The following is a 26081-nucleotide window of genomic DNA, read 5'->3' on the forward strand; positions in this document are numbered from 1 at the left end:
GCTTGGGTGGAGGTTGAAGTTTACTTCTCTGATGCACCAACTTCTCCGCTCCTTCACCGCAAATTTTTCATGGCTTGACGTCTGACTGTCATCTGACCCCTCCCTCACCCCGCCCCCCCATCCACAACATGTCCGCCCACCCAGTCTCCAGCTGCAGTTAAGACACTTCCACTCCTTTAGCTCCATCCACCCTTCAGGACAGAACCCCCCCCACCCCCTCAACGAGGGCTGATGCAAGATGGCGGCTGGCGTGGCAACGTGGCTGCCATTTGCACGGGCAGCGGCGGTGGGATGGCTGCCGCTGGCCAAGAAGACCATGCCCAAACCTCCGGTGGACAACTCATCCAGATCGGATGAGATCCTGTATGTCAACGTCAGCGGGGTCAGGTTTCAGGTGAGTACGCCCCTCAACTCCCCCAATGCTACGATCAGAGGGGTCTGCCCTGATTGGCTGACTTAAAGGGAGGTGTGAAAAAGAAGTCGTCCTTCATCCCTCTTCAATCCTGATAGTCCAGGAAATAACTTAATGCGGAGTTCATGTGCTAAAGATAACAATAGCTGATCCCAGTGACATCATCCTTGTGACATCATTACACCTGTGTGTAATTAGCAGTACTGATACTGTCATGGATGTGTTGGTTTTATGATGTATATCGTCAATGATCGCTGACCCAATAATAAAACCTCTTCATGTTTATTTATTGATGTTGCTGCTAATGCGCTGCAGCGCTGCCTCTAAATACCAGCTCTAATCAGACCATTGATGTGCATTTGGGCTTCAATAATATCAAAATGGCTCCACAACCAAAATAGATTTGTTGGCTTTCAGGAATCGAGGACTTTCTGCTGCGGTGGCAGAACAAGAACAAAGTTCTTGTCAGGACTTTGTTCGGATTTTTAAAAAACCAAAAAGCAGCAGTTTGAAGTTCTATAAATAGACACACACACACACAAAAAATAACGCCTGCTTTTGGTTCGGAAGTAATAATATCTAAGTATAAAACAGATCCTGGATCACTTTTAGCATCAGGGATGGTCCAATTCCGCCATCCCAACTTCTCACCTGGGACTTGACTTTTACTTGTTTAGTTCCACTCCACCGCTAGCTTAATGCTATTGTATGGTTTCAACACCATGCTAGCAGATTTTTGCCCCCTACACAAATCAGTTGCTTTAAATTGCCTGTGAACATATTTATAGGTTAGCTTTAAAGATTGAGTACAATCATGTGCATTCTATCAAGCTGGCAGTGTGCTAACATTGTGTTAGCAGTTGTTCGCTCTGTCTGTACCTGGGGTTAGCTTTGTGTGAGAGCGTCAAATGACCAGGCTTGCCAGGTAGTCTAACCAGCTTCTACTCTCAAAGTCAGCACCGTGGACGCCAACATGAGAACCAGTTCTAAGACATAGAATCTTTTCTACTCCTTTCTCCAGACATGGAAGAACACATTGGATCGTTATCCAGATACGCTGCTGGGCTCCTCAGAGAAAGAGTTCTTCTACAACGAGGACACGCAGGAATACTTCTTTGACCGAGATCCGGAAATGTTCCGACACATTCTGAACTTTTACCGCACTGGGAAGCTGCACTATCCGCGTCACGAGTGCATCCAGGCCTTTGACGAGGAGCTGGCGTTCTATGGTATTGTCCCGGAGATCATTGGCGACTGCTGCATGGAGGTAACCTTGTCCACACTAGGCTACATCTACGTTATGTAGAGGAATGCATGTGTGTTCACTATGTCCTCAAATCTGACGGGTCACGTTTGGCTGGAGCATTTTGTAGTTTTTGGGTGACATGATCTGAGTCTTGGTTCTCCTGCTGCACTCATTAAACCACTTTGGAGAAGAGCAGCATCAGCTAAATGACAACAATGTCAAAGCATCACTGGACCTGAGGGTAATTAGTTACCCTACAGCCACACTTTTAAACTCCATTATAAACCTAGAGTTGATGAAGACGGCGGCAATGAGTCCTGTGGAACACAGGTGCAGGATCTGATTGGCTCTTTGCTAATGATTTACCTCCATAGCTGCTGTAAGTGATTTCTTTAATGAGCCATAAACCATTCCCCTGCTCACTTTCTGAGCAACAAATCACCACGAGAGCTTCTTTATCTGACTATTTGTCATCTTCAAAGGGTTTGTTATCTACCGTCCGGCGACTCGTCGAGGGACGAGTGTTCTTTATTTTCTCACATTTGTTCACATAAGTCAATTCAAAGGTGAAAGATTATGATTTTTTTTTTTACTTGTTCAACACTTCTTGAACACAAAACATGGTCTAAGTCAGCAGTCCCCAACCTTTTTTGCACCACGGACCAGTGTCATCTCAGACAATATTTTCACAGACCAGCCTTCATTTATTCAATAATCATTAATAATGCCAGTTCAGCTGTAGTCTACTAATAAATTATCCCCAGTTGTTTTATGTAAAATGCAGACATCAACAGACAGGAAACAACCTTTTCTTCATAAATTGATAATATCTCTGTAAAAGAAATAATTATAAGAAATAATTATATTAAAAACCCAATTCAAGTGACTGCATTGACTAATGAGGTTTATTTTGAAATATAGCGACTTACAATCAGTGCATTCAACGTAGGAGAAATACTGATCATTTCCGATAGAAAGGTGAACAAGTCAATCAAATAATAACATTACAATAAGGAGAATTAGTGGTTGGGGACCGCTGATCTAGGGGTAACAGGAGACAATGACACCTGAAGTGTGTTCCGGTCTTCTCCGCAGTTTGGTTTTCTTTATGATCACTGCAGAAAATCCAGAAAGACGGGAGGGTGGAAATGGAAGCAGGGTTTTCAATACTTTTTGGGTGATCTCAGGATAATCTGCCTTAACTTTAATCCAGAACATTGATGCAGTTGTGGGCACTTAATTAAGGGGTAGCGGCTGATAACCTGTCATGTGACCGAGACCTGTCCAGTGGGACAGACGCACGCATTTGTCTGTGCGTCATTCCGCACAGACGTCACTTTTCAAAATAAAACATCTGTGGACTAGTAATCAATAAAAATAAAAAAAGTCAAACGTTTTGTTCTGCCCAGTACCTAATGTCCCGCAACCAGGTACCAGGTCGCAATCCGGTGGTTGGCGACCACTTACATAGACGGATGTAACAGAATATTTTTCAAAATAAAACATCTTTCAGACTCCGAAATAAATAAAAAGGAAATAATGTAAATTATTTTTTTCTTTCTGTGCGGCCTGGTACCATATGACCCACTGACCGGTTGGGTACTGGTCTAAGTTTCAACTACTCTGGACTTTGCTGGTTTCCAGACCCTGGACCTTACTGGTGTCCAGACTCTGGACCTTACTGGTGTCTAGACTCTGGACTTTCGCAGTTCTGGACTGAATCGGATTAATTTGCCCCTGTTTCCCTCTTTCTAAAGGAATACCGAGACAGGAAAAAGGAGAACCAAGAGCGCCTGGCAGAAGACACGGAGGCCAATGAGGCAATGGACGCACCCCTCCCCCCACACAGCACCTCCAGGGAACGGCTGTGGAGGGCCTTTGAGAACCCCCACACCTCCACCATGGCGCTGGTCTTCTACTATGTAACCGGTTTCTTCATCGCCGTTTCGGTCATTGCTAACGTGGTAGAGACTGTCCCTTGCCGGCCCCACAAAGGCAGCGTCAAAGACCTCCCTTGTGGGGAGAAATACCACCTGGCCTTCTTCTGCATGGACACGGCCTGCGTGCTCATCTTTACCTTCGAGTACCTGATGCGTCTGTTTGCCGCTCCCAGCCGCTGCAAGTTCATGCGCTCGGTGATGTCAGTCATCGACGTGGTGGCCATCATGCCCTACTACATCGGCCTGGTGATGCCTGAGAATGAGGACGTGAGTGGCGCCTTCGTCACCCTCCGTGTGTTCCGCGTCTTCCGGATCTTCAAATTCTCACGTCACTCGCAGGGTTTGAGGATTTTGGGCTACACGCTAAAAAGTTGCGCTTCTGAGCTCGGCTTCCTGCTCTTTTCCCTCACGATGGCGATCATCATCTTTGCAACTGTCATGTTCTATGCCGAGAAGGGCACCAAGGGCTCCACCTTCACCTCAATCCCGGCTTCCTTCTGGTACACCATCGTGACCATGACTACACTGGGGTAAGTGGAGATCAGGTAACCAGGAGAGTGCGGAGATAAGATCATGACTTTCAAACCTTCTGAAACTTTTCTGCAGTAATTGATTTCCCAACACCCAAACACACACACAGACAGACGCACACACATACGCACACAGAAATAGCGGTGCTGAAGGGGATCCATCCTGTAGATGAATCCCGTCGCCCTGGTGGCACGGACCCTTTGAGCGGCGGGACGTGGACGTCGGCGACAGAGGAGAGCCTTTCAGTCTGTTTCCGGCATGAAGAGAGATGAAGCGTGAAAACCTCAAACTGTCTGTGTGTTTGCCTCCCACTCGTTGCTTCTCGAGGACGGCAGTGTATCTTCACTCTGCCGCCGCCCACACACACTCACGGCTGCCATGAGGATGGTGTGTGTGTGTGTGTGTGTGTGTGTGTGTGTGTGTGTGTGTGTGTGTGTGTGCGCCGTGCAGCTCTGATCCATAATCTGCTGTTCAAAGAGATGGTTGTGAGTAAGGCTTTAGCAACAAGCTCTTGCTAAAGGCGCTCTGATAGACTGCTCCTACCTGTCCGTGAATGGAGGTGAGAGCTGACAGGTGTGAATGAGGCTAACAGTAGCATCAGGTTATTAGCAAGTGCTAACAGTCCAGTAAAGATCAGAGTCTAAATGGTGGTTGATCCCAACCTCGTGGATTTGCAGGCATTTTCTTCTTCTTTCAATTAGCTGCTAAGCACTACATGCTGTTAATGGCTACTAGCTGCTAACTGCTACTAGCAGCGGATGCCCTGCAGAAGGGGCAACATGCCGATGACGGGACTGCTCTGGTTGAGGTCCTGAAACAATTGCCACACCCTCACACAGGTGAGATTTTTGATTGGCTGATGATCAAAGTCTTTACATCCCTGATACTGACTTGAGATGGGAGACTTTTATTCTGAAAAGCTCCCACACTTCCACTGCTGTTGTCTCGGTCTATTGCTAACCAGACAGGACAACCTCTGGATGGATTTTAATTCCCCCTCCTCACCTTGACTCACCTACAGTCCTCTGGGGAGTAAAATTTTTCCTGTCGACCAATCAGGAGCTGGGACAGCTTCTCCCCTGGTGTCACAGGTTTAGACAGCAGAGATAGGAAGAAAATATTGATCTCGTTGATTGGATGTTTGGTGATCAGTTAGATTAGGGACACATCAAGGCGGCTGATCCTGTGATGAATCCAGATCTTCAAGAGATGTTGTGAACAGGAAAGTAAAAAAATGTAGAAAACCCTGAAAGAGGCAAGCAGTAAAAAAAAAAAAAAAAAAAGGCCGCTGCTGTTTACACTACTGCTGCGTTTTTCGGTTTTTACAGTAAGTGATCTTAATCTTTGGAAAGAAAGGAAGGACTTTTGCCCTGCAGCAATGGATGAATTGTAAAATAATGGGTGGTGCAAAGTTTTATTCTTTAAAATCCTATTTTAATAACTTTAAAATTGACTTTCATGACCATCTGATCAGATTCATTACGAGTCGGTTCTTCTCCTCCTCTCCTCTTTTCCTCCTCTCCTCCTCTTCCTGGCGCTGCTCATATGTTGCTCTGTGTTCAGGTAATCATCTTTTCCTCACGTTGCTTTTATTGCTTTGCTCCTGTGTTTCACCACGGAGCAAACAAACAAGGAGTGAAATCATAAACCGATCAGGAGCTTCCAGGAGCAATATCCATGATCCGACACTCTGTCTGCTGCAGATCATTCAGGAAAACTCGTTTCACGTCATCATTTCCACATCTGATTAAAACATGGTCCAGAATAAATGCATATGTAATTATTTAATTATTGCTATGTGTCATCTCTTCAGTCAACACAAACAAGTGTGTTACCATGGAAACAGGGAGAACTCCTGTGGACAGGAATATCCTATATTTAAATATATGTAAATGTAGTTTATCGAGATGTGTAAACATGTCATCAATCAACGACCAATCAGCAGAAGGATTGTCAACAATCACATTGACTTTAGCATGTTAGCTGGGTGATAACACAAAAATAACAGGAAAGCTTTCTGCTATATATCAGATAATGTTGAGTCTTGGTAGACACCCAGTAATATGACTTCATCATTTAGCATGTTTGCATGTAATGCTAGCGTAAGATAACCATTTCTGCATTTGTATTGGGATCCAAATCACAATTCCATCCGCTCCAACTTTGTCTGAGTCCTGCCCACTGACACATGACTGATCACATGACCTCCATCTCTTCTTTAAAATGTGTCTTATTCAAACGTCCTCTTTTCACTTTTAAAACACAGACGTTCAGTGTGTGTGAGATGCTGTGGAGGTCGGAGCTGCAGAGCACTTTACCATCAACATTATTTATAAGAGCGAGAAGGGAAGCAGCCATTTCCTCTCAGGAACAGGATGTATACTAGTCTGAGAGCGAGAGCAGCAAGCCGCCTTATAAAACCGCCTGGATGGAATTATAGACCGTCTCAACGCATGGCTCACACTGTTAATGTTTTAATAGAGAGAGGAAAGGAGGAGAGATGGCGAAAGGGAGGAAGAAAGGAGGAATAAGTGAATAGAAGTCCAATCAAACACAGAGAAAGGAACACAAAGGATTGGATGTTCAAACCTTTCCTGGTTTAACAGAGCTCAAATTGACCAGGAATAGTTCCTTCATTGAAAGAGTTCCCTCATTCCAAACGTTTCTTCATTCAAACAGTTCTTCCATTCAAGAAGTACATTCAAACATTTACTTCATTCGAAGGGCTCCTTCATTCAAACACTTCCTTATTTCAAGGAGTTTCTTCATTCAAAGAGTTCCGTCAAGCCAATAGTTCTTTCATTCAAACAGTTCCTGCAATCCAATATTCCTTCATGCAAAGAGGCATATCTGATACCAATTAGATTTCCTTCCATATCAGATTTTTAGGGCTTACTGTCCACACTGTTTTTAGCAAATGTCTAAATGCGATCTGGCTCTGTTCACACTGGGCCACATTGTTGACCGATCTGACAAGTTGCTGTCACAACAACGTCGGGCCGAAGGCGTCGTTCAGTGCGTGAAATGTGTGAGGTCATAAAATTGCGACAGTGGCAACAACAACGGACATAAAGTTTTGTTACCTTAACATATTGGCGATATCACTGTCTGGTGGAGGTGGAGAAAATCTATGACACATCAGACATTGTCAATTTCTTCTCCATGTTTTACTGCTCAGTAATGCGTAACACTCTTCCTTCTGGCGCCTTGCTCTTGACATATCCAATTGGAGTGTTTGGAGCTGTTCAGACTGAGACGCAACTGTCCATATCAGATACGAAACTACCTTCTGAATGTGGTTTCAATCCATCCCGCAAAAATCGGATTTCATGTGGTATGTGACTGTTCAGATTACAAAAGAAACATCCGATATCAATCTGGATGGGCTAAAAATCAGGTGGATTTTGGCAACTAGTCTGAACATGGCCTTTGACCCCTGCTAGCAGCAGAAGTGAGATCTATATAACAAGACTTTGTATCATGAAGGTCGGTTTCATACCCCGGGGCACGATGGAAAACCAAATACAAGCTTTGTATGTGTGTAGAACGTAACAGGTCAAACGTGTTTAATATAACTTTACACAGGGGAACATGACATTTACTCAGCCTATTGTGTAATGTGGAAATTATCCAAGTATGCAAATGAGCTGCACGCTGTAAGAAATGTTCATAAACAATTTCATGACAGAAAAAAACAGCCCACTTATCTTCATTCGTGTTATAAATAAACACAGACTATTTGTTAATTATTCCGTATAACAAACTGATATTTGAACAATAACAGCTGTAAGTCATTTAGTCATTGTGTATAAAGGTGTCGAGAGCAGCGGCTCTGTTCCTGTTAAGGTCAGCAACCTTCAGCGCTTTGTGCCAACATTCATTTAAACATAAAGAAAAAATACTTGCTTCTTATTCCCAGAGTCCATTCGTTACAGTCTGACTTAAAGTTTACCTGAGGGCTGAATCATCTGTTCAGACGTCAAAACCATTAATGGGCCCAAATGTTTGGAAATGGGCTTACCTGGACCCGGGTTTGGACTATCAGACATTTGAGTAGTTTTATTCTGGAATAAAGGCTCCTTAATTGAGTTTTTACGAGGTTTTTATTTTTTAATTGCCTTTCTGTCATTGGTTTTTTGTCTCAGATCATGACTACACCAAATCTGCTGAATGGATGTTAATGAAATGTAGAAAGGCATCTGATGGCTGATAGTTCAGTCACATAGTGGTTGGGCAGCTGTGATTTGGAGTATGTTGTTAGATTAGACTGGTAACTGAACTTTAGATAAGGAGTTAATAATTGTTTCTTGTTCGATGACGGACCTCCGCTTGGAGACTGTTTTGCATAATGTGTTTATTGCCTTGAGTTTCCTTCACATCTTTTCTTAATGTTGTTCTGTTTCCTCAAAATCTTGGTGCAATAACATTTTAAAGTACAGTGGTACCTCTACGGGCGGCACGGTGGCGCAGTGGGTAGCGCTGCCGCCTCACAACAAGGCGGACCTGGGTTCGAGTCCCGCGTCTGCGTGGGTTCTCTCCGGGTTCTCCGGCTTCCTCCCACCTCCAAAAGCATGCGCCCAAATTGACTGTAGTGTGTGTGTGAATGTTTGTTTCTATGTGGCTCCGCGGTACTCTGGCGTCGTGCCCGGAGTGTCCCCTGTGACCTGCGTTAGCGGATTAAGCGGGTTGGAAGATGACTGACTCATGGGTCTAGGGCCGAATGACGAGGACGCTGCATAGACACATATCTAGCTACAGACAGAGGTCCCTCTTATCCAATGGGATGCCAGGAAGATGCTTGGTAACACCAATGGCAGAGAAGCTATAAGAATGTTGGGTTCAGGAACCTTTGGGAGCTGCGAGTAGCAGCCCATGCTGTATTTTTACCTTTCGTAACTCAAAATTTCTTTCATAACTAGAGGCAATATTTTCCTGTTGAGGCATTTCGTAAGTAGAAAATTTCGTATATAGAGACATTTGTAAGTAGAAGTACCACTGTATTTAAGTATATCGGTCCAGGGTACGTTTCTCTTCAGGGACAATGAAATTTATGTTGCCTTAAGTTTATATTACAAACGTCATGTATTATTACCACTGAAACACATCTGTCTCTGTCCTTTAGCTCTGAATTTAACTGGGACTGTTTTCATGTAGTCACTTCTGGTCTCAGGTTAGGTCAGGTCCTTACCGGTATCCAGCTTTCATGTGAACATCAGTCCTCCACTCAGCAGATCACCGATGTTTTTACATGAGTATCTAGTTAGCTATGGAAGTCAGCTGATCACCAGCAAACGGAGAACAACACTGAATTTTGACCCTCTTTTGCCTCAATATGCTTTCCGTCCTTAGATTCTGTGACGTCAGCATTGAGGTTTTTATGACCTCATTGTAATCTTTGGCGTGTTACTTGGTGGATGTTCCTTAATTTCGGGAGCAGGAAATGGGCGGTGTTTTGTGGATCTGGGCACGGCCCAAACAACAATCTGGATCACAGTATGATCGGTTTCCGACTGGTTATTCACTCAGGGTATTTGGTTAATAGCTTTGCCTATAGTTCTCCTACCAGCATCATGCTGTGCTCCATTACAGATTAAATTAGAAAAGGAAGCTGTTTCTTTACGTTAATCAGGAAGTTCTGACTAGTTGATGAGTCAGAAGTAGGAAACAACAAAAGAATATTACACATACTTTATTTTACTGTAGGACGTAATATCTCATTGTAGATTGTGTTTACTGTCGGGGCTGCATAGACAGGCTAATAAACTCACCCCAGTGCTGCCGAGAGTCCAGAACAATAACAGCCTGAATTTATCACAACATTTACTGCTCACCAATAATCACAGTTTCAGATCCAGGGACATCAGAGGAGGCACATCTCCCGAATAAATTATTCCTAAACTAATTATCTAAGTGAACGAAACAGAAGCTGACTCCACGCTTGAGATAATCCACAGGGAAGCATGTCGCTTTTTCAGTTTTATGTCCCCTGGGTTTCCTGTCGGCGGTCTGAACTGGTGCTGGAGAGCCACGAAAACCACTTGGTTCACATCAGGCTGCCCACAGGAAGCACCCAGCAGGCGATTGGAAGGGGCTACAGCATGTCCAATCACTGAACTACACTGGTGGCACTTGATTTGATAGGCTGGGCAGACTTCTCTCCAGTCAGGCACCTGCCTACAATGATAGCAACCAATAACAGAGCATTCCACCAGTGGATCCAGCACTGCCAGTTGGACATAATTGTTCTTCAACAGGAAGTCTCTGTTTTTTGGCTGGTTATAGATCAAATGAGAAATAGCATTATTTTCTCATAAACTTACGAACAACCAGACTCCTTCTTGCAACCAGTAGAGTCGCCCCCTGCTGGACAATGGGCAGAATGCATCTAAAGCATCTTCAGAACTGGAGACTCCACAATGACTTGGTGTTTCCTGGATAGACACCTGCCAGCCAATCGGAGAGTAGGACTCTCCGTCTGCGATGTGAATCTGTGTGTCCTAGTTTTCCAGATGATCCACTGGGACCACACCTCGCCCTCCTTCTTTTCCTCTACCTCCATCCATTCTCTTCTGTCTCCTCATCCCTCCTTTTCCCTGCCCTCTTTCCATCCATCACCTCCCTTCCTGCTGTTTAGAGTTACAAGTACGAAAGAGTCTTACTTTTCTGCACCATGCTGGTCCCAGTCCACTGTGTCCACTTGTCCCAGTTTATATTTATTACTATTGCCGTTCACTGGTAGCAGAAGTGTGTTGCAATAAAGATAAGGGCAAAATGATATCAAAACTAGAGACTAATGCATAGGAATGTTTATTTTAAATTAATTTGTATTGCAGTGGGTAGCACTGTCGCCTCACAACAAGAGGGTTCTAGGTTCGAGTCCTGTTCTATGTGGAGTTGGTATGTCCTCCCCTGTCTGCCTGGGTTCTCTCCAAGTTTTCCGGTTTCCTCCTTCCTCCAAAAACATGTACTTCAGGTGGATTGGTCTTTTCAAATTGTCTGCAGCTGTGCATGCGTGCATGTTTGTTCATCTTTCGTGTAGTTCTGCGATGCGCTGCCAACGTGTTCTGTTTGTCTCCCTGTCTAATGCCCCATAAGACCAGAGGATACAGTACAGAAAAGAAATGAATAGTATTGGTGGTAGTAGGAGGTTCAGTTTCCTGATGAGGGTCTCAAGTGAAAAATAATTGAGCATGAATGAACCAATCAGATCAGAAGAGTAATCTGATTGGGCCATAGGGTCTGAACATAGAAAGAGGGGCAGGGTCTAACCTAAATAAGAAGATATTTTCCAGTTTATCTGCAGATTTTTTCATTTGTGTAAAGGCTGATGCTAAAGGACTACCGGCTGCGCAATGAGTGAAGGGGTAATAGATTAAAAAATCCTCTCTTTTTTCTGTTCAGTTGACCCCTCTGTCTCCTTTGTCCCCCGTTCCTCCCGTCCACAGCATCCGTCTTCCCCTTTCACTCTCTGGCTGTTAGCTACTAGCTATTTGCTATTAGCTCGGGTTGCTCAGAGTCACTGATGGGTTTCATTTGTTTGTTTGCATAATCCACATTTCTGTTTATTTTTACTTCACACACGTGACTGAAACAATCCTGTGTGTGTGTGTGTGTGTGTGTGTATGTGTGTGTGTGTGTGTGTGTGTGTGTGTGTGTGTGAGTGTGTGCCTTGCATGTGCGTGAGTTGTTTGTTTAAATATCACATGATGTGTGTTAAATGTTTCAGACAATCTCACCAGAGGAGAGAAAGAAGAAGGAGGAGAATATGGAGGGTCAATACGAGGAGACATAAGAAAGATGAGAAGTGAGGATGACAAGAGGAAAAGAGAAAATGGAGTACAGAGACAGAGAAAAGAACATATGGAGTTACAAAAGTGAGGATTGACTGTTGATGATGGGAGGAGAACGAGATGAGTAGGAAAGAGGAGACTAAAGGAAGAAAAGAGGACAGGAAGGAAAGATGAGAGGAGAATCAAAAGGAGTGGAGAGGAAAGGAGTACAGAGGAAGTATGCAGGAAGGTAAAGGAAAGGAGGAGGAAGGTAGAATTTAAGGAGAAGAGGTAGTGGTGAAGGAGGAGAAGGAAAAGTGAAGAAATTAATCTAGACGAGTAAGGAGCAAAGAAAAAAAGGAGGATGCACTCAGACGCTGAGAGGAAATAATTGATGAGAGGAAAAGTTCTCTCCTCGCTCTTTATTTTATCTGTTTATCTGCGCCTCGCTCGCCCAGACAGAGCAGCTGCTGCAATTAGGGTCAGGAGGGGAGAGAGAGAGAGAGAGAGGGAGAGAGAGAGAGAGGGAGAGAGAGAGAGAGAGAGAGGGAGAGAGAGAGAGAGAGAGAGAGAGAGAGAGAGAGAGAGGGAGGGAGAGAGAGAGAGGGAGAGAGAGAGAGAGAGAGAGAGAGAGAGAGAGAGAGAGAGATAACAGGAGAACACATTTTTAGAGCGTTCACACACTCCTATAAAAACACCTGAAAACATGATAACTAATAAAGAAGAGTGTCATCATAGGTCGGCCACGCCCCTCTTTGGGTCAGCATGGCTTCATTGTAAAAAATGAATAATTTAATAATGAAAGTTCACTGGGACAAATGGACATTCTGATATCAAGACTGGTTTTCCTGAAATGTCAAATTTTATAACGGGGAAACCATCGCTGTGGTTTCATCAGCTGATTGGCCGCTGCATGATGGCGTCGTCTTCACCTCCTCAACGCCCCCCCCCCAGAAAAAGTTTCTTTGAACATTAAGTCAAACTTGATTTTACCAGTCAAACCTCCTCTTAAAGGGAAGCTCCGCCCATTTACCCAACAACCTATGCGGTCACGTGACCTCCAGTTGGATTCCCAGGTCACATGTCTCTGCAGCTGTTCTGGCTCAGTCCTAATAGATAGAGACACACGAGTATCATGTTATATGATCCTTTAACTGATGCATCAGCAGCTGAAACATACTTCACACACTCACGCTAAGCCACAGGGACTGTGTGTGTCGGCGGTTAAACATTTATGTGGGCTTTAACTTGTAGCCGGAAATAGAAATAGAATAGAAAGTTCTTTAAATAGTCCTGCATTCAATAGTGGAGTCATTTTTACCAGCAAATATTCTGTCAGGTATCGAGACGGTTTCAATTTTACAAACATAATGACATAAAACCCACACAATATCTATTATTTATTTATTATATTTTACTGTTCAAACTGGTAAATGACGCACTCAGTTCTGATATCATCATACTGTCATCATTCTCTGACTTTAAAACAGCTACATGTAACTTGGCTTCGGACAAGTTATAGCTCAGCGTTAGCACGTTTTTATGGCTAACAGCTAGTTAGCAGAAGTTTAGCTACTCTGTCAGATAATTGGTATTAAAAAGAAAAGTTTGTCTTCATCCTCAGCTTCAATAAACTCCACCAGAAATGCATTATCCAATCACAGGAGTTTTACCTCTCACATGACCAACATGTGACATTGTATTTATTTAAAAATCACTTTCTCCTTCTCTCTGTAGTATCACCATCTACACGTCAGATTTGAAACTTTCACATCACGACCAACATCCCATAATCAGCAGAGTGTGTGTTATTTTGGGATCATTTGCTGGATTTGGTCTAATATTAGCTTGAGCGGCTTCCGGCTCACATGTCGGATTGATTGTCACATTATATTTATATTCCTGTTCTGATACACTTTCATTGACATTTTTTTGTGTTTATGCAGTCTTATTTCTAATCTACCCAAATCTAACGGTCTAAGGTTCCTGTAAGACATCTGAGGGGCGGAGCGTCCTCCACAACTGGACAGTCAAACATTAATAGAAGAAGAAATAGAAGGACTCTATCATTAATGGGGATGATATTGCTGATATTCTCAGACATGCAGGCAGAAGGTGATAGTCCAGGTTCACACAATGAAACAGTCCAGCCTCACATGGTGAAATAATCTAGGTTCATACAGTGCAACAGTCCAGGTTCACACAGTTAAACAGTCCAGGTTCACATGGTGGAATTGTCTATAGGTTCATACAGTGAAACAGCCCAGTTTCATGACTCCTACATCGTTGCATCTGACACATCATTTAAGCAGCAGTAAACCTGCAGCGATGACTTTGGAGCAAGTCTCTTGGCTTCTTTTCTCAGTTGGTGGTTCAGTCACTTCCTGGTGTCTCTAGATAGCAACTATGCAACAACGCTGCCGACCACACCTCATTAATATCAACATTAACACGGACATCTATCTACCCAGGGTCACCGGTCCAGAACTAGCATTGCCCCTGATACCAGTTGAGTCACCGGGACCCGGTTTTAGACCATCTGTTGTTTGTGCTCTCTGCTCCTGTCTGAACAGTGACGTCAGTTTAGTGATGTTTATCCTGGCTGAAGAAGGACCATCAGGAAGCAGACCGCAGGTCCTCAAAGTGTTCCACAACCACACTGTTAGCAGCTTCCTGATTACGATGGCGGGTCTTTGTTCAACGACGCTGTTTGATTCCATATTGGTAGAGAGTGGAATATTTTTAACATCTCCGTTCTGATAATTCCATCATCTCCTTCAGACTGAACGGTTTCATCTGCTGATTGTTTGAACGAAAACAGCTTTAAATAACCATCTTAATGCTGAAAATAGACTGTGACTCACGCTCGTCACACTTCTTTGTTTACGTCTCATTTTGCTCTGTCATGTCGTCACTGCTCGTCCTGTTAAGTTTGTTAAAGACAGCTGACTTTATTCACATGTTTATACTGACCTGTGGTTTCAATAACTTTTTATTAAATTTGAGCGTTAGACTGATAATCAAGTTGATCAGTTCATCTTATCACCAATAAGATTCATGTGGTGACCAATTGTAGTATTGTAGTAAAAACCACAATAATCCAGTGTTTGACCAGGGGTTTCCTCAAGTGAGACGTGCTAATGTTAGCTAGAGTATTTGACCAGGTGTTTCCTCAGGTGCGTTGTGCTAACGTTAGCTTTCTACTCAGGCCTTTCCGTTCAAAGTGAGTTTGGGACCGGACCTTACTGCTCCTCCTGGAGATAGTGATCCTGCGTTCGTGCTGCGACCTCCCATTATAGGAACACAAAGATGAAATAAAGAAAATATTTTTTTAAATAAAGAAATGAGAGGCAGGATTTCAGTCGGACGTCTCCTTCACCAGAGGAAGAGAAAACATGGAACAACCATCCTCCTCCTGCAACTTTCATCATCAGTCCATCAATTAAACATGCCCATAGATCACAGTGGAGGAGGAGAACGGAGAGGACATGAGGAGAGGATTTAGGGAAAGGAGGAGTGGCAGAGAAGGTGATGGAGAGGAGAGAGGAAAGAGAAGGAGAGGCTTTTAGCAGTCGGCTGCAACCCAGAATAGAAGAGAGAAAACAAAGTGAGCTGATGATCAAACTGGTCCGATCGATACTGGTGTCCTTGTGATCCCAGTTCAGAGGCAGAGGAGAGTCACGGAAGGAGAGGACTGACAAGAGAGAGCAAGAGAGAGAGAGAGAGAACAAAGAATGTTTAAAGAGAATGTTAGCATCAGCATGTTAGCATCAATCAGGATGTTAATGTTGAGATTAGTTTAAAACACTGCTACTCTCCTTCTTGGTTTCTCTCCTAGTGCTATGTCTTTCTTTCACCCTTTTTCCCCTTCTCATATCCCTCTATTTCCTTCTATTGTTTTTCTCTTCCTTTCCCTTCTCATCTCATCTCTTTCTTTGTCATCTTCTCCCTCCTCCTCCTTCCTTTCTCTCTTCTTCTTCCTTTGCGATCAGAGGGATCACCCTGAACTTTAATTGTCCTTCCGGCTCTCCCCTCTAAACTAATTACCATTGGTTGTCTGTCCCACTATTAGATTGTGATTGGCTGGCTCCTCTATTACAGGTGGGAGATAAAGATCTTTGTGTGCTTTCGATTGGCTGACTCTACACTAATGGATTCCTATCTGCTCCAATCAGGGAGCAGCAGTCTCTCAGTCTGCGTTGTGTGTTTCTGCTTTCAGGTAAATTTGTACCAGTGTCATCACTTCTTTGTTTTTCCTTCGCTCCATCCGTCCACTCTGTCTCTCCGTCTCCGGCTGCTTCCTCATTGCGTGGCTTTGCTGCACAATGACATAATCCTGACCATCAAATATTTAACATGCTGGGAGAGCGGCTCAGAATAACCGGGCTGACCCGGGCCTCTTGAGAGCCTCCCCCTCTGTAAAACCTTTATTTGTTATGACGGTTGACTCTGGCTGCTGTGCCTTGCTCAGAGGTCCATGGGCTGGCCTGGCGTCGACTGCCTATTGGATGCCGGTGAAACAGTCCTTAGTGAGTCAGCTGTGATGTCACACGTGGGGTTTGCTTTTGGAGCCTGATGGTTTTTGGCTCTGTTTGATAGTAATGTAGACGAGTGATGTCATTTATGAGTGAGAAAAGTTGAATGTATTTACTCGAATAATATCCATGAGTATAATCAATATCTGAATCTAGAAAGGAACTAATTAATAGAGGACGTAATCAATAAGGAATTAAGTTACAGCACAGCATCAAAGTCTACAGAATAACATTATCAAACTACCATCAGTCAGCTAGTTAGCTTCTCTAGCTTCCTGTCACAGTGAACACTTCCTGTCCATCTGGTGATGTCATCAGAGGGTTGTCCTGTTGCTGGTTGCTAATTTTAATGATTATGAATCTGTAAAGAACCAGCAACCTCCTTCCTTACCTCCACCCACACCTCCTCCATCACTTCCACCACCTACCTTCACCCCTCTCCACCACTGCTAACCTCCATCATTCACCTCACCGCCGTTTTTTCTCCTCCTCTCCTCCCCTGTCATTTCTCCTGTCCTGTCATCTCCTTCTCCTCTTCCTCCCTCTCTTCTCTCTTTGACCTCACTCAACCTCCTCTGGCTCAGAGTCAGGATGTCTTGCCCTCCTCTTTCCTATCCTGCTGCGGGGGAGAAGGATGGGGATGGGGGGTGGGGGGTAGATAGACAGAAAAGATGGGAGGACAGATAGAAGAGAGAGAGAAGAAAGAGGGAGGAGATGTATGGAGCAAGGAGGAAGAATGATATAAAATCTCTCCTCTTTCTCTACTAACCAGCTACAAGCCCTCTAATGCTGCCATCCATTATTTAACATTAGCAGCTACATTAGCGCACGCACACACACACACACACACACACACACACACACACACACACACACACACACACACACACACACACACACACACACACACGCACACACACACACACAGGATTTAATCACCTCTCTGCAGTCACAACCTCCGACATTTTAAAGAGGAGTTGAATTCAAGTTACCGCCCTCTGCTGGTCTGGTGTCTGTTACCACAGAAAAATAATAATACACTAAATAACATAATTGCAATATGATCTCGGATGAACTTTAGTCACATGATTACGTCACAACTATTATTATTATTGTTATTATTATTTGCCTATAATAAGTTCATAATTCAGGACTCTGGATTATCAAGGACACAAAAGTGCTGTAACCTCCCCCCTTGGCTTGGGCTTTACTCTTTACATTATATAGGTGGGGGCTGTTCTTTATGCTGAATTGCTGTAGGCCATTCTGGTGCATGATTGGTTGGACTGCTGACCTTCTTTTCTTCTTCCTCTTTTTATTTTTGTGCATGTTAGCTTGTCTTTGGGGGAAAAATCTATACAGAACCATTGAAGATGTTTTCAAACTGCAGTTATTGAATTCATGTGAAGTAGTTCAAAATTACTTTAATCACACACGCGCCTACACACACACACACACACACGCGCGAGCGTGCACACACACACACACACACACACACACACACACACAAAGCTAATTTACAGTCCATTAAAAGTACATTTTGTGTGATGTACGCTGTCGACCCAAGACTGCAGCAGAATTAATGCTGCTCTCTGATAGTAATCACACACACCCACCAGCAGCAGGGAGATGTAGTTCTGGTATTAGATGGTACCAGATGTAGTTTAAGTATCAGGTGTAGTTTAAGTATCAGATGTAGTTTGTTGTTTTTGTGTTTTTTATTATTCAGTGCTGATTTTGTGCCTCTTGTCCATTAAAGTGAGTAAACCTGTTTCTTCCTGTTCCCTGTTCAGATGAAATCTAATGAAAGCATTCATCAAGTGAATATGTCTGGGCTGTTTCTCCTTCCTAAAAACATGGAGCACAGGGTTCATTAACTACAGGCTAATGAAGCTGGTGCTGCAGCTGTACTGCTAACAGTTGGCAGATGCTCCAATCGGCTTTTAGCCTGTCGCGGCTTCATTTACATTCTGAGCTGTGCACCCTGTTAGCATTGTCTGCATCTTGTATTACAGCACCCGGACATGTAGCAGTGAGGAGATGAAGGATTTGTGTTTTTGAGCTAAGAAATGTATTTACACTGACAAAGGAGCCCAGAAGAGTTATTGTACATAAACCACTGCCATGATCAAACCTGTGGTGCTGGATGGGTTACAACAAACAAATCGACTGATCCATGACCTGCTGACGGTAAATGTAAAGAACTAATCACCTCCACATATGGCTTTAAATAACAGGAGACTCCTGATGAGCTCTCAGGGCGATGCTGCACAACTTGGAGATTAGCTTCAAGCTGTATAAAAAAGTAATTTAGCTCTCAGATATGAGCATTAAAGCAGCCACTGGGATCATGACCTCATTCTGAGTTGACCTCAGAAGTGATCTGATGCAGCTGAGAGCCACTGTTAAAACCTGGAAGTGGGATTTAGATGAGACAATTTCCATATCTGACTATAAAGACTTTAATTATCTCCTCTTTGCGCCTTGTTCAACCAGACTCCGCCTACAGCAAACCTTTAATGGAGATCGGATTTTAAACAACTTTACTTCACCTTCATTAAGACGTCAAACTTTAATCGCTTCTTTCTTGGCTGACAGGCAAGAAAATCTTCAGGACTTTTGATTTCTTTCGGTCCCTGGTGCAGCTACTTTGCTGGCAAACACTGAGACACCCTGGACTACATATCCCATCATACCCTGAATGTGTGGTTCATCCAGGTGCTGGTCTGTGTGTTGTCCTTCCGCAGGTATGGTGACATGGTTCCCAGCACCATCGCAGGAAAGATCTTTGGCTCCATCTGCTCCTTGAGCGGCGTGCTGGTGATCGCCCTGCCGGTCCCCGTCATCGTGTCCAACTTCAGCCGGATCTACCACCAGAACCAGAGGGCAGACAAGATGAGGGCGCAGCAGGTCACATGACTTTACCCCAACTCAAGCTTTAAAATATTTCCTGAAAGAAACTGGAGAAAAAACTCTCAGTCGGGATTTCACGATTTTGGCGCCATTACTTAGTTCTAATCAGCAGCTTGTGGCTAACAGTTAATTGTCGCATGTCTACAGCAATTCCCAATACAAATGTGTGTTACCGTGGAAACAGGGAGACCGCCTCCCCACAGAAACCTCCATTTAAATTTACTGTTTACCTCATAGATGTGTAAACATGTCAACAATCACTGTGGCCAATCAGAACCAGGACTACAACATTCATGACATGACATAACTTTAGCGGGTTAGCAGGATAGAAGACAACAGATTAGCATTTGGCTATCAGGCTATATTTAATATCACTTTACAGTTTTCTTTTTGACACAAACTTTACTGTTTCTGTTCCTTTTAAGTATATTTTTAGATGGTGTTTTGCAACTAACATCCAAACTTGTGTTGTTTGGAGTCCAGATGTTCAATAAATTATTATTTACATCTGAAACCAGCAATGACTGATGACTGGAAACCAGTAAATACCAGTAAGAAGCACCTTTAAATCACTAAAGGCAAGAAGAAAACAATTTACTTTACAGACAGTCTGACACTGTGTGTGTGTGCGTGTGTGTGTGTGTGTGTGTGTGTGTGTGTGTGTGTGTGCGTGCGTGCGCGCGCGCGCGCGTGTGTGATATGCTGACGCTGCTTCTTTCTGTGTTTCTCTACAACAGAAAGTGCGTTTGGCTCGGATTCGCATGGCAAAGAAAGGAACAGCCAACGCCTTCCTCCAGTACAAAGAAGACAGGTCACTAGGGGTGAGACACACACACACACACACACACACACACACACACACACACACACACACACACACACACACACACACACACACACACACACGCACACACACACACACACACACACACAGGTTGGTTTACAGTCTTTTCAGTCTTACACACAGTGAGGTAGAAACAGAAACCACCTTTCAGTATAATAATAATAATAATAATAATAAGAAGAAGAACACAACAACGATGACATAATAATAATTCAATCAATCAATCAACCATCTCGTTATAGTTGGTCAGACATTCGGGCACTGATCTGATTTAATCTCAAAGAGAACTCGAGACAGATGAAATTCTGAAAGGATGGAGGGAGAGGAAGAGGAGGAAGAAAAGGAAGATGAGGAGGGCTGATCGTCTGACACTGATGCGGATGATCACATTCTGCAGATCAGTCAGAAAAATGATCATTCTGATTAACAACTGATGGAACGCAGTTGATGCAAGAAAATACTAAAACTGTCCAGGTCCACAAAGTGAAACAGTCCAAGTCCACACAGTGAAATAGTCCAGGTTCACACAGTGAAACAGTCCAGGTTCACACAGTGAAACAGTTTGGAGTAAAGCTTCCTGCTTGCTCCATATAGCAATGCTAACAAGCTGCTGACATCAGTAACACCAACACCAACATGGACACTAGAAGATGTGAGAAGAAGACGGACATCTTAATGTCAGTCCTTCCCCCATAGAGAAGAGACCTAGCATTCTTTCTCTCTCTCTCTCTGTCTCTCTCTCTCCCTCTCTCTCTTTCATTTTCTGCTCCTTTCTCCTCTTTTCTTCTCGTCTTTCAGAACAGAAACAATTGTTTTCCTAAAATCTGAAAATTAGAAACTTGATCCTGCGCTTCCTTTCCTCCCTGTCTTAATCCTGTCGTCTTTTCTGTCTGTCTCATCTTCAGCATTGTCCTCCCTTCAGCTATAATCAGTCTTCAGAGTTCAGCTCTGCAGAGGGATTAAGTCAAGACTCACCCTTATCTCTGTGAAAGTTGATATCTGAAGCTGTTTTAGTGATGAAACCAACAAACGTGTGATCCACAGAGTCGTGAGGAAGATGAAATGAAGTTCATCAGATGTTCAGAGACATCACCACACAGAAGTTTTTTTTCAGGACATTTAAATTCTTTGTTCGTCCTCCTCCATCTCTTCCTCCTTGGTTAAACATGGCTGACTTTCCTCATAATGCAGTCAGAATGAGTTGTGGATGGGGCACAGGAATGGAGCATGGTGGAGGACGGCATCCACTCAGGGCCCACATGCAGCGCCGACAAAAGGCAGATGTTATCAATGGGGAAAACTGGACCATTAAAAACATAGACCTGGATCAGGAAGCTAAACAGTGTATGTGCTAATCAATAGAATTAAAGTGTGTGTGTGTGTGTGTGTGTGTGTGTGCGTGTGTGTGTGTGTGTGTGTGTGTGTGTGTGTGTGTGTGTGTGTGTGTGTGTGTGTGTGTGTGTGTGTGTGTGTGTGTGTGTGTGTGTGTGTGTGTGTTTTTAGGACCATGACAGCGACAGCACAGCTTTGTGTGTGAAGAATAGATCAGCGTTCGAGCATCAACACAACCACCTGCTGCACTGTCTGGAGAAGACAACGGTGAGCGTCCAATCAGATTACAGTTCACCCAAGATTAAGAGTCAGCTGTGATAGTTCCTGTAGATCTGGATCTGGATGATGTCATCCTCCTCAGCAGATATTGTGTTGCAGAATCATTTGTTCAAGCCAAGCCTTAACGTCTCCCTGTGTGTGTGTGTGTGTGTGTGTGTGTGTGTGTGTGTGTGTGTGTGTGCGTGCGTGCGTGCGTGCGTGTGTGTGTGTGTGTGTTTGGTTGCCCCACAGAACCACGAGTTCACCAGCGAGATCACCTACAGCGAGCTGTGCATGACCGAGTCGGTGGGTTTCAGGACCAGTCGCAGCACCTCCCTATCCAGCCAGCAGGGGGCGCAGAACAACTCCACTGGCTGCTGCCCCCGCCGGGCCAGGAGGAGAGCCGCCATGAGGCTGGCCAACTCCACAGTGTCCGTGAGCCGGGGGAGCGTCCAGGAGCTGGATACCCTACACGTCAAAACCACGTCCATACCCCCCCAAACGTAAAGAGAGACGACAGTCTGTCAAAATATACAAAATGTAAACAACAGAGTCAACAAAGAGAAGTTCAGTGGGCCAATCACAGAGCCCTGGTGGACGCCATTTAATATAGAAGTTATAACTCGTTATAAAAAAGTCAGTACAGTTGGATGTTTCAGTTCAGTCCTTAGAAACGTTTCAATATTTCTATCATATGAAAACATGTTTGTTTCTTCTGTTCTTCTCTTATTGGTCATCTTAAAACATTTGTCTCTCCTCGTAGTCGTTCCAGTCTGAACGCTCAGACGCGCGACCTGAAGCTGAACTGCGGGGAACAAGACTTTTCTGCTGCCATCATTAGCATACCCACGCCGCCCGCCAACACGCCCGACGAGAGCCTGCCTCCATCGCCGGCGCCTATACCCGGTATTCTGCGCAACACCCGGGCCACCGCCTACACCCAGGACAACGTCAAGATCTCCTCCTTATAACGTTAGAGCACATATGCGACGTCCTGGATGCCCACCCTGCTGCCACCCCACCAGCCAACCCCAGTGAACTTCCTCTGAACTGACTCTGAAGCCAGAGCACCGCCAATGGAGACGTCAAGGACGAACTTTGAGGACAGCTTTGGCTTCCTCTCACCAATTTTGTGGACAATGTGAAACAAACCAAAACGGAAAGGTGGGACGTAAAAGACAACAGAAATACCCTCCGAAACGAACTGAAGACCACCCCGTCCTGCATTTCAGACCCAACATGCACTTCCCTCCCTGCACAGTTTGACCTTTTAGATCTGGTCGTACCAGCTGGGTGGAAAATGGACACGGTGCTGGACAGGTTCAGAGGAGGAAACCTAGCAGAGTGATTGTATTTCGGCTGCCAACCTTTTGAAGACCTCAAAGAACCGACTGGTTAGAACTTATCGGAACAAATTGTGATGGAGAGGATGGACCTCAGCGGCTGGAGGTTGTTGGATCGTTCCTGATAGTTGATGTCTTCTTTAAGCTATTTCAGGTCACGTTTGAAAGACAGTAAGAGGCTTTTAGCAAAGGATTTGAACAAAAAATGAGAATCTTGGACGTTGGTTCCAGACTTGATCCTGACCCTGAAGCCACAGCCATTCATTCTAGACTGGTTTAATGTGGTTTGATGTGAACTGGTCTGGTCTGGCTGAATTCCGGACCAGGAAGGAAAGCCTTTTACTTTTCAAAATATGCAACATTACAACAAGCAGGACGAATAGCAGCAACAGACGAACAGAATAATACTAACAACAATAATAATGTGTGTGCTATAATAAAACTAAGGTTATTAATGCAGGGAACATTAATGTAAAGCAACTGAGGAATCTATTTGTTATGTGATCTTTTCAGTGAGAGAGGAAACACAACAATTATTCTGCAATAGATTTTAATGGGGAGAGAAACGCGGTGCAAAACACTCATTAGCATTCAAACATGTTTGGCCTGATGGCGCAATTCCGGAAAAATAGAACAAACTTCATCCCCTTCAGGAAGTAAATAGTTTCAACCAAACTCAACTAACACAAGTAAATCACAAAGGACACAAAGGATATGTTTAAATATTATTCCTGCAAATCAGGGAGTTCTATAACACATGAAGAAGAAGAGGACTAGTTTAAAATACACACAAAAAAAGAATAGTTTAAAAAAAACAGCTGAAAAAGAATAGTTTATGAATAAATGAAGAAGAAGGCTAGTTTATAAGCACCTGAAGAAGAACAAGAAGAAAAACAAAATAAGAAGAGGAAGAAGGAAAAGAAGAAAAAAGAAGAACAAGAGGACTTTGAAACACTTGAAGAAGGAGACTAGTTTAAAACTACAGACATGACTCCTTGGAGCTCACAGGATCTGACCCTAATTTCCAGACCGATCCAAAGTGATTTAATAGTTGACATTATCCAGCAACCCCTGTGACCCGCAAAAGTGTTGGAAGCAGTACAAAAAATGAAGGAAGTCTTTGGCTGAACTCCTCCCTCTGTAGCTGCTAAGCTAACAGCTAAAAGGATCAGTGAGAACAACCTCTCCATACCTCAGTGCTGTCCTGCTACCTGGTGCATGCTAATGCTTTTAGGCTAGCAGCTACAGAATAGAGTTTCTGAAACGAGATGCCACCTGTGGGTAGAAAAGGTCCCGCCATCGGCCACATGTGACATCAGCTGTTTTGGTGAAGTGTTTCCTCAACCAATCAGAAACCAGTGTGAATGAGTGACACACAGACTGGAGTGCATACTGTAACATATTTTGTATCATAAACTTTCACCTGCATCATCCAATCAAATCCTGAAACAGAAAAAAAGAGCGATGAGTCGACCGGCGTTGCATGATCCTTGACAGTAGAAGTAGCACTGCTGATCAATTTATCAATCATATCAGAGAAAATAAAAAAACACACACAACACAACAGGGAAAACTCTCATCGTCCTTCTTTTGCATGACGAATCCTGTTTTTTTTTCTCTCCTCTCCTCATTGGTTCATTCTCCTCCTTCTCCTCCGACCCCTAGACTTTTCAAGACAAGTGTTTGCACCACGAGAAGAGTTCGTTAAAATAAGAGTATATAAACATTCAGGCATGTCCCTCGCCAGAATGCTGAGTGAATGAGTGTTTGAGGATGAACCGGCACAAATATGCATGGATACCGTTGTAGGTATTTTATCTGTTTTCTCCTGCGGTTAAGAGACGAGCGACCGTCGCCTTGCTGGACCTGTATTTTATTCTTCATCAAAGATTCATTGGCTGAAATACGTCTCCTGTCTTTGTTGTCTTTTTGGTTTTGACTGTGGTTGAATTCTGAATATTACGTTTGTAATTATAGAATTTATTACATCCTATAACTACACAGACAATTTTTCATTAAATTATGATGCAAATTAATTGAAAACTTCCCCTTTAACCCTTTATTTGCACGCAGTTTAAACATCTTGTTGTATTTCCTCAAACACTGAACTAACTAGTGAAATGACTCAATTGCACCAAGATGACTAGTATTCCCTTTGTTCAGTTTTTAAACAGCATTTTCTGGTTTTGTTCCACGATTTAGACCTGGTTTGTTTCTTTAAATTGAATTATTCATTTAAAATAGGAGTTGTTGTTTTCTATCTTGTGTGTGACATCAGTGTCGCCTGTCTTCAGGGCATCTGTAGATTTTAATGAATGATTTTTCACACCTGTATTTTGTCATAGTTGTCGTCTGGCGAGCTGACGGCCGCAATGTGAAGCCAGGAGGAAACAACATTAAAGCACAGAGGTGTATATTCCATTCCACTAATAAAGACAACAGAAACCAGAACGCTTGTTGTTTTTCTGTTGTCCTTGCTGTTTCCTGTTTGTTCACTGCTGTCAGGTTGTTGGGTCCATCCAGAATATCTGGATTCATCTTACCTTTGCCTTCTCAGGTGAACTGTATAAGGTACAAGCTGGTGGAGCAGCGACCTCTGTTGACCCTAATATGGGTTACAAATCCTCACCTGGACAGAGGGGGCTGAGATAACCCACAGGAGCCTAAACGTCTCACCAGAACTAGGTCTTGACCTTCTAATGGCCACAGTAAAACAGCTTTATAGCTTCCTCATCAATAGAGAAGACGTGGGTTATGAATTGAACATGTGACTCTTATGAAATCATCTATGTCATATGACATCATCCTCTGTTGGTTGGTACTTAAATATTGCATTTACACCTTTTTAAGGTGGAATCTTGACTGTTGCTAAGCTAATGTGAAAGTTAGTTTGCGGCTTTCTTAGCTGAGGTGCTAACAATTTTAGCTAATGATTGAAATCCACTTCTTGAATGTTCT

The 26081-nt window shown here is 43.7% G+C and overlaps 1 protein-coding gene across 1 annotated transcript; it reads left to right on the plus strand.

The window, feature by feature from the left end:
* Nucleotides 1-238: 238 nt before the first annotated feature.
* Nucleotides 239-25539, plus strand: kcnd1 (potassium voltage-gated channel, Shal-related subfamily, member 1). The gene is made up of 8 exons (XM_068337658.1): nucleotides 239-394; nucleotides 1434-1679; nucleotides 3416-4128; nucleotides 19181-19343; nucleotides 20084-20167; nucleotides 21694-21789; nucleotides 22033-22283; nucleotides 22544-25539. The coding sequence occupies exons 1-8, from the start codon at nucleotides 239-241 to the stop codon at nucleotides 22749-22751; spliced, it is 1917 nt and encodes a 638-aa protein (XP_068193759.1). The 3' UTR covers nucleotides 22752-25539.
* Nucleotides 25540-26081: the final 542 nt, after the last annotated feature.

Source organism: Antennarius striatus, chromosome 2 (assembly GCF_040054535.1).
Source record: "Antennarius striatus isolate MH-2024 chromosome 2, ASM4005453v1, whole genome shotgun sequence".
Taxonomy (NCBI): Eukaryota; Metazoa; Chordata; class Actinopteri; order Lophiiformes; family Antennariidae; genus Antennarius; species Antennarius striatus.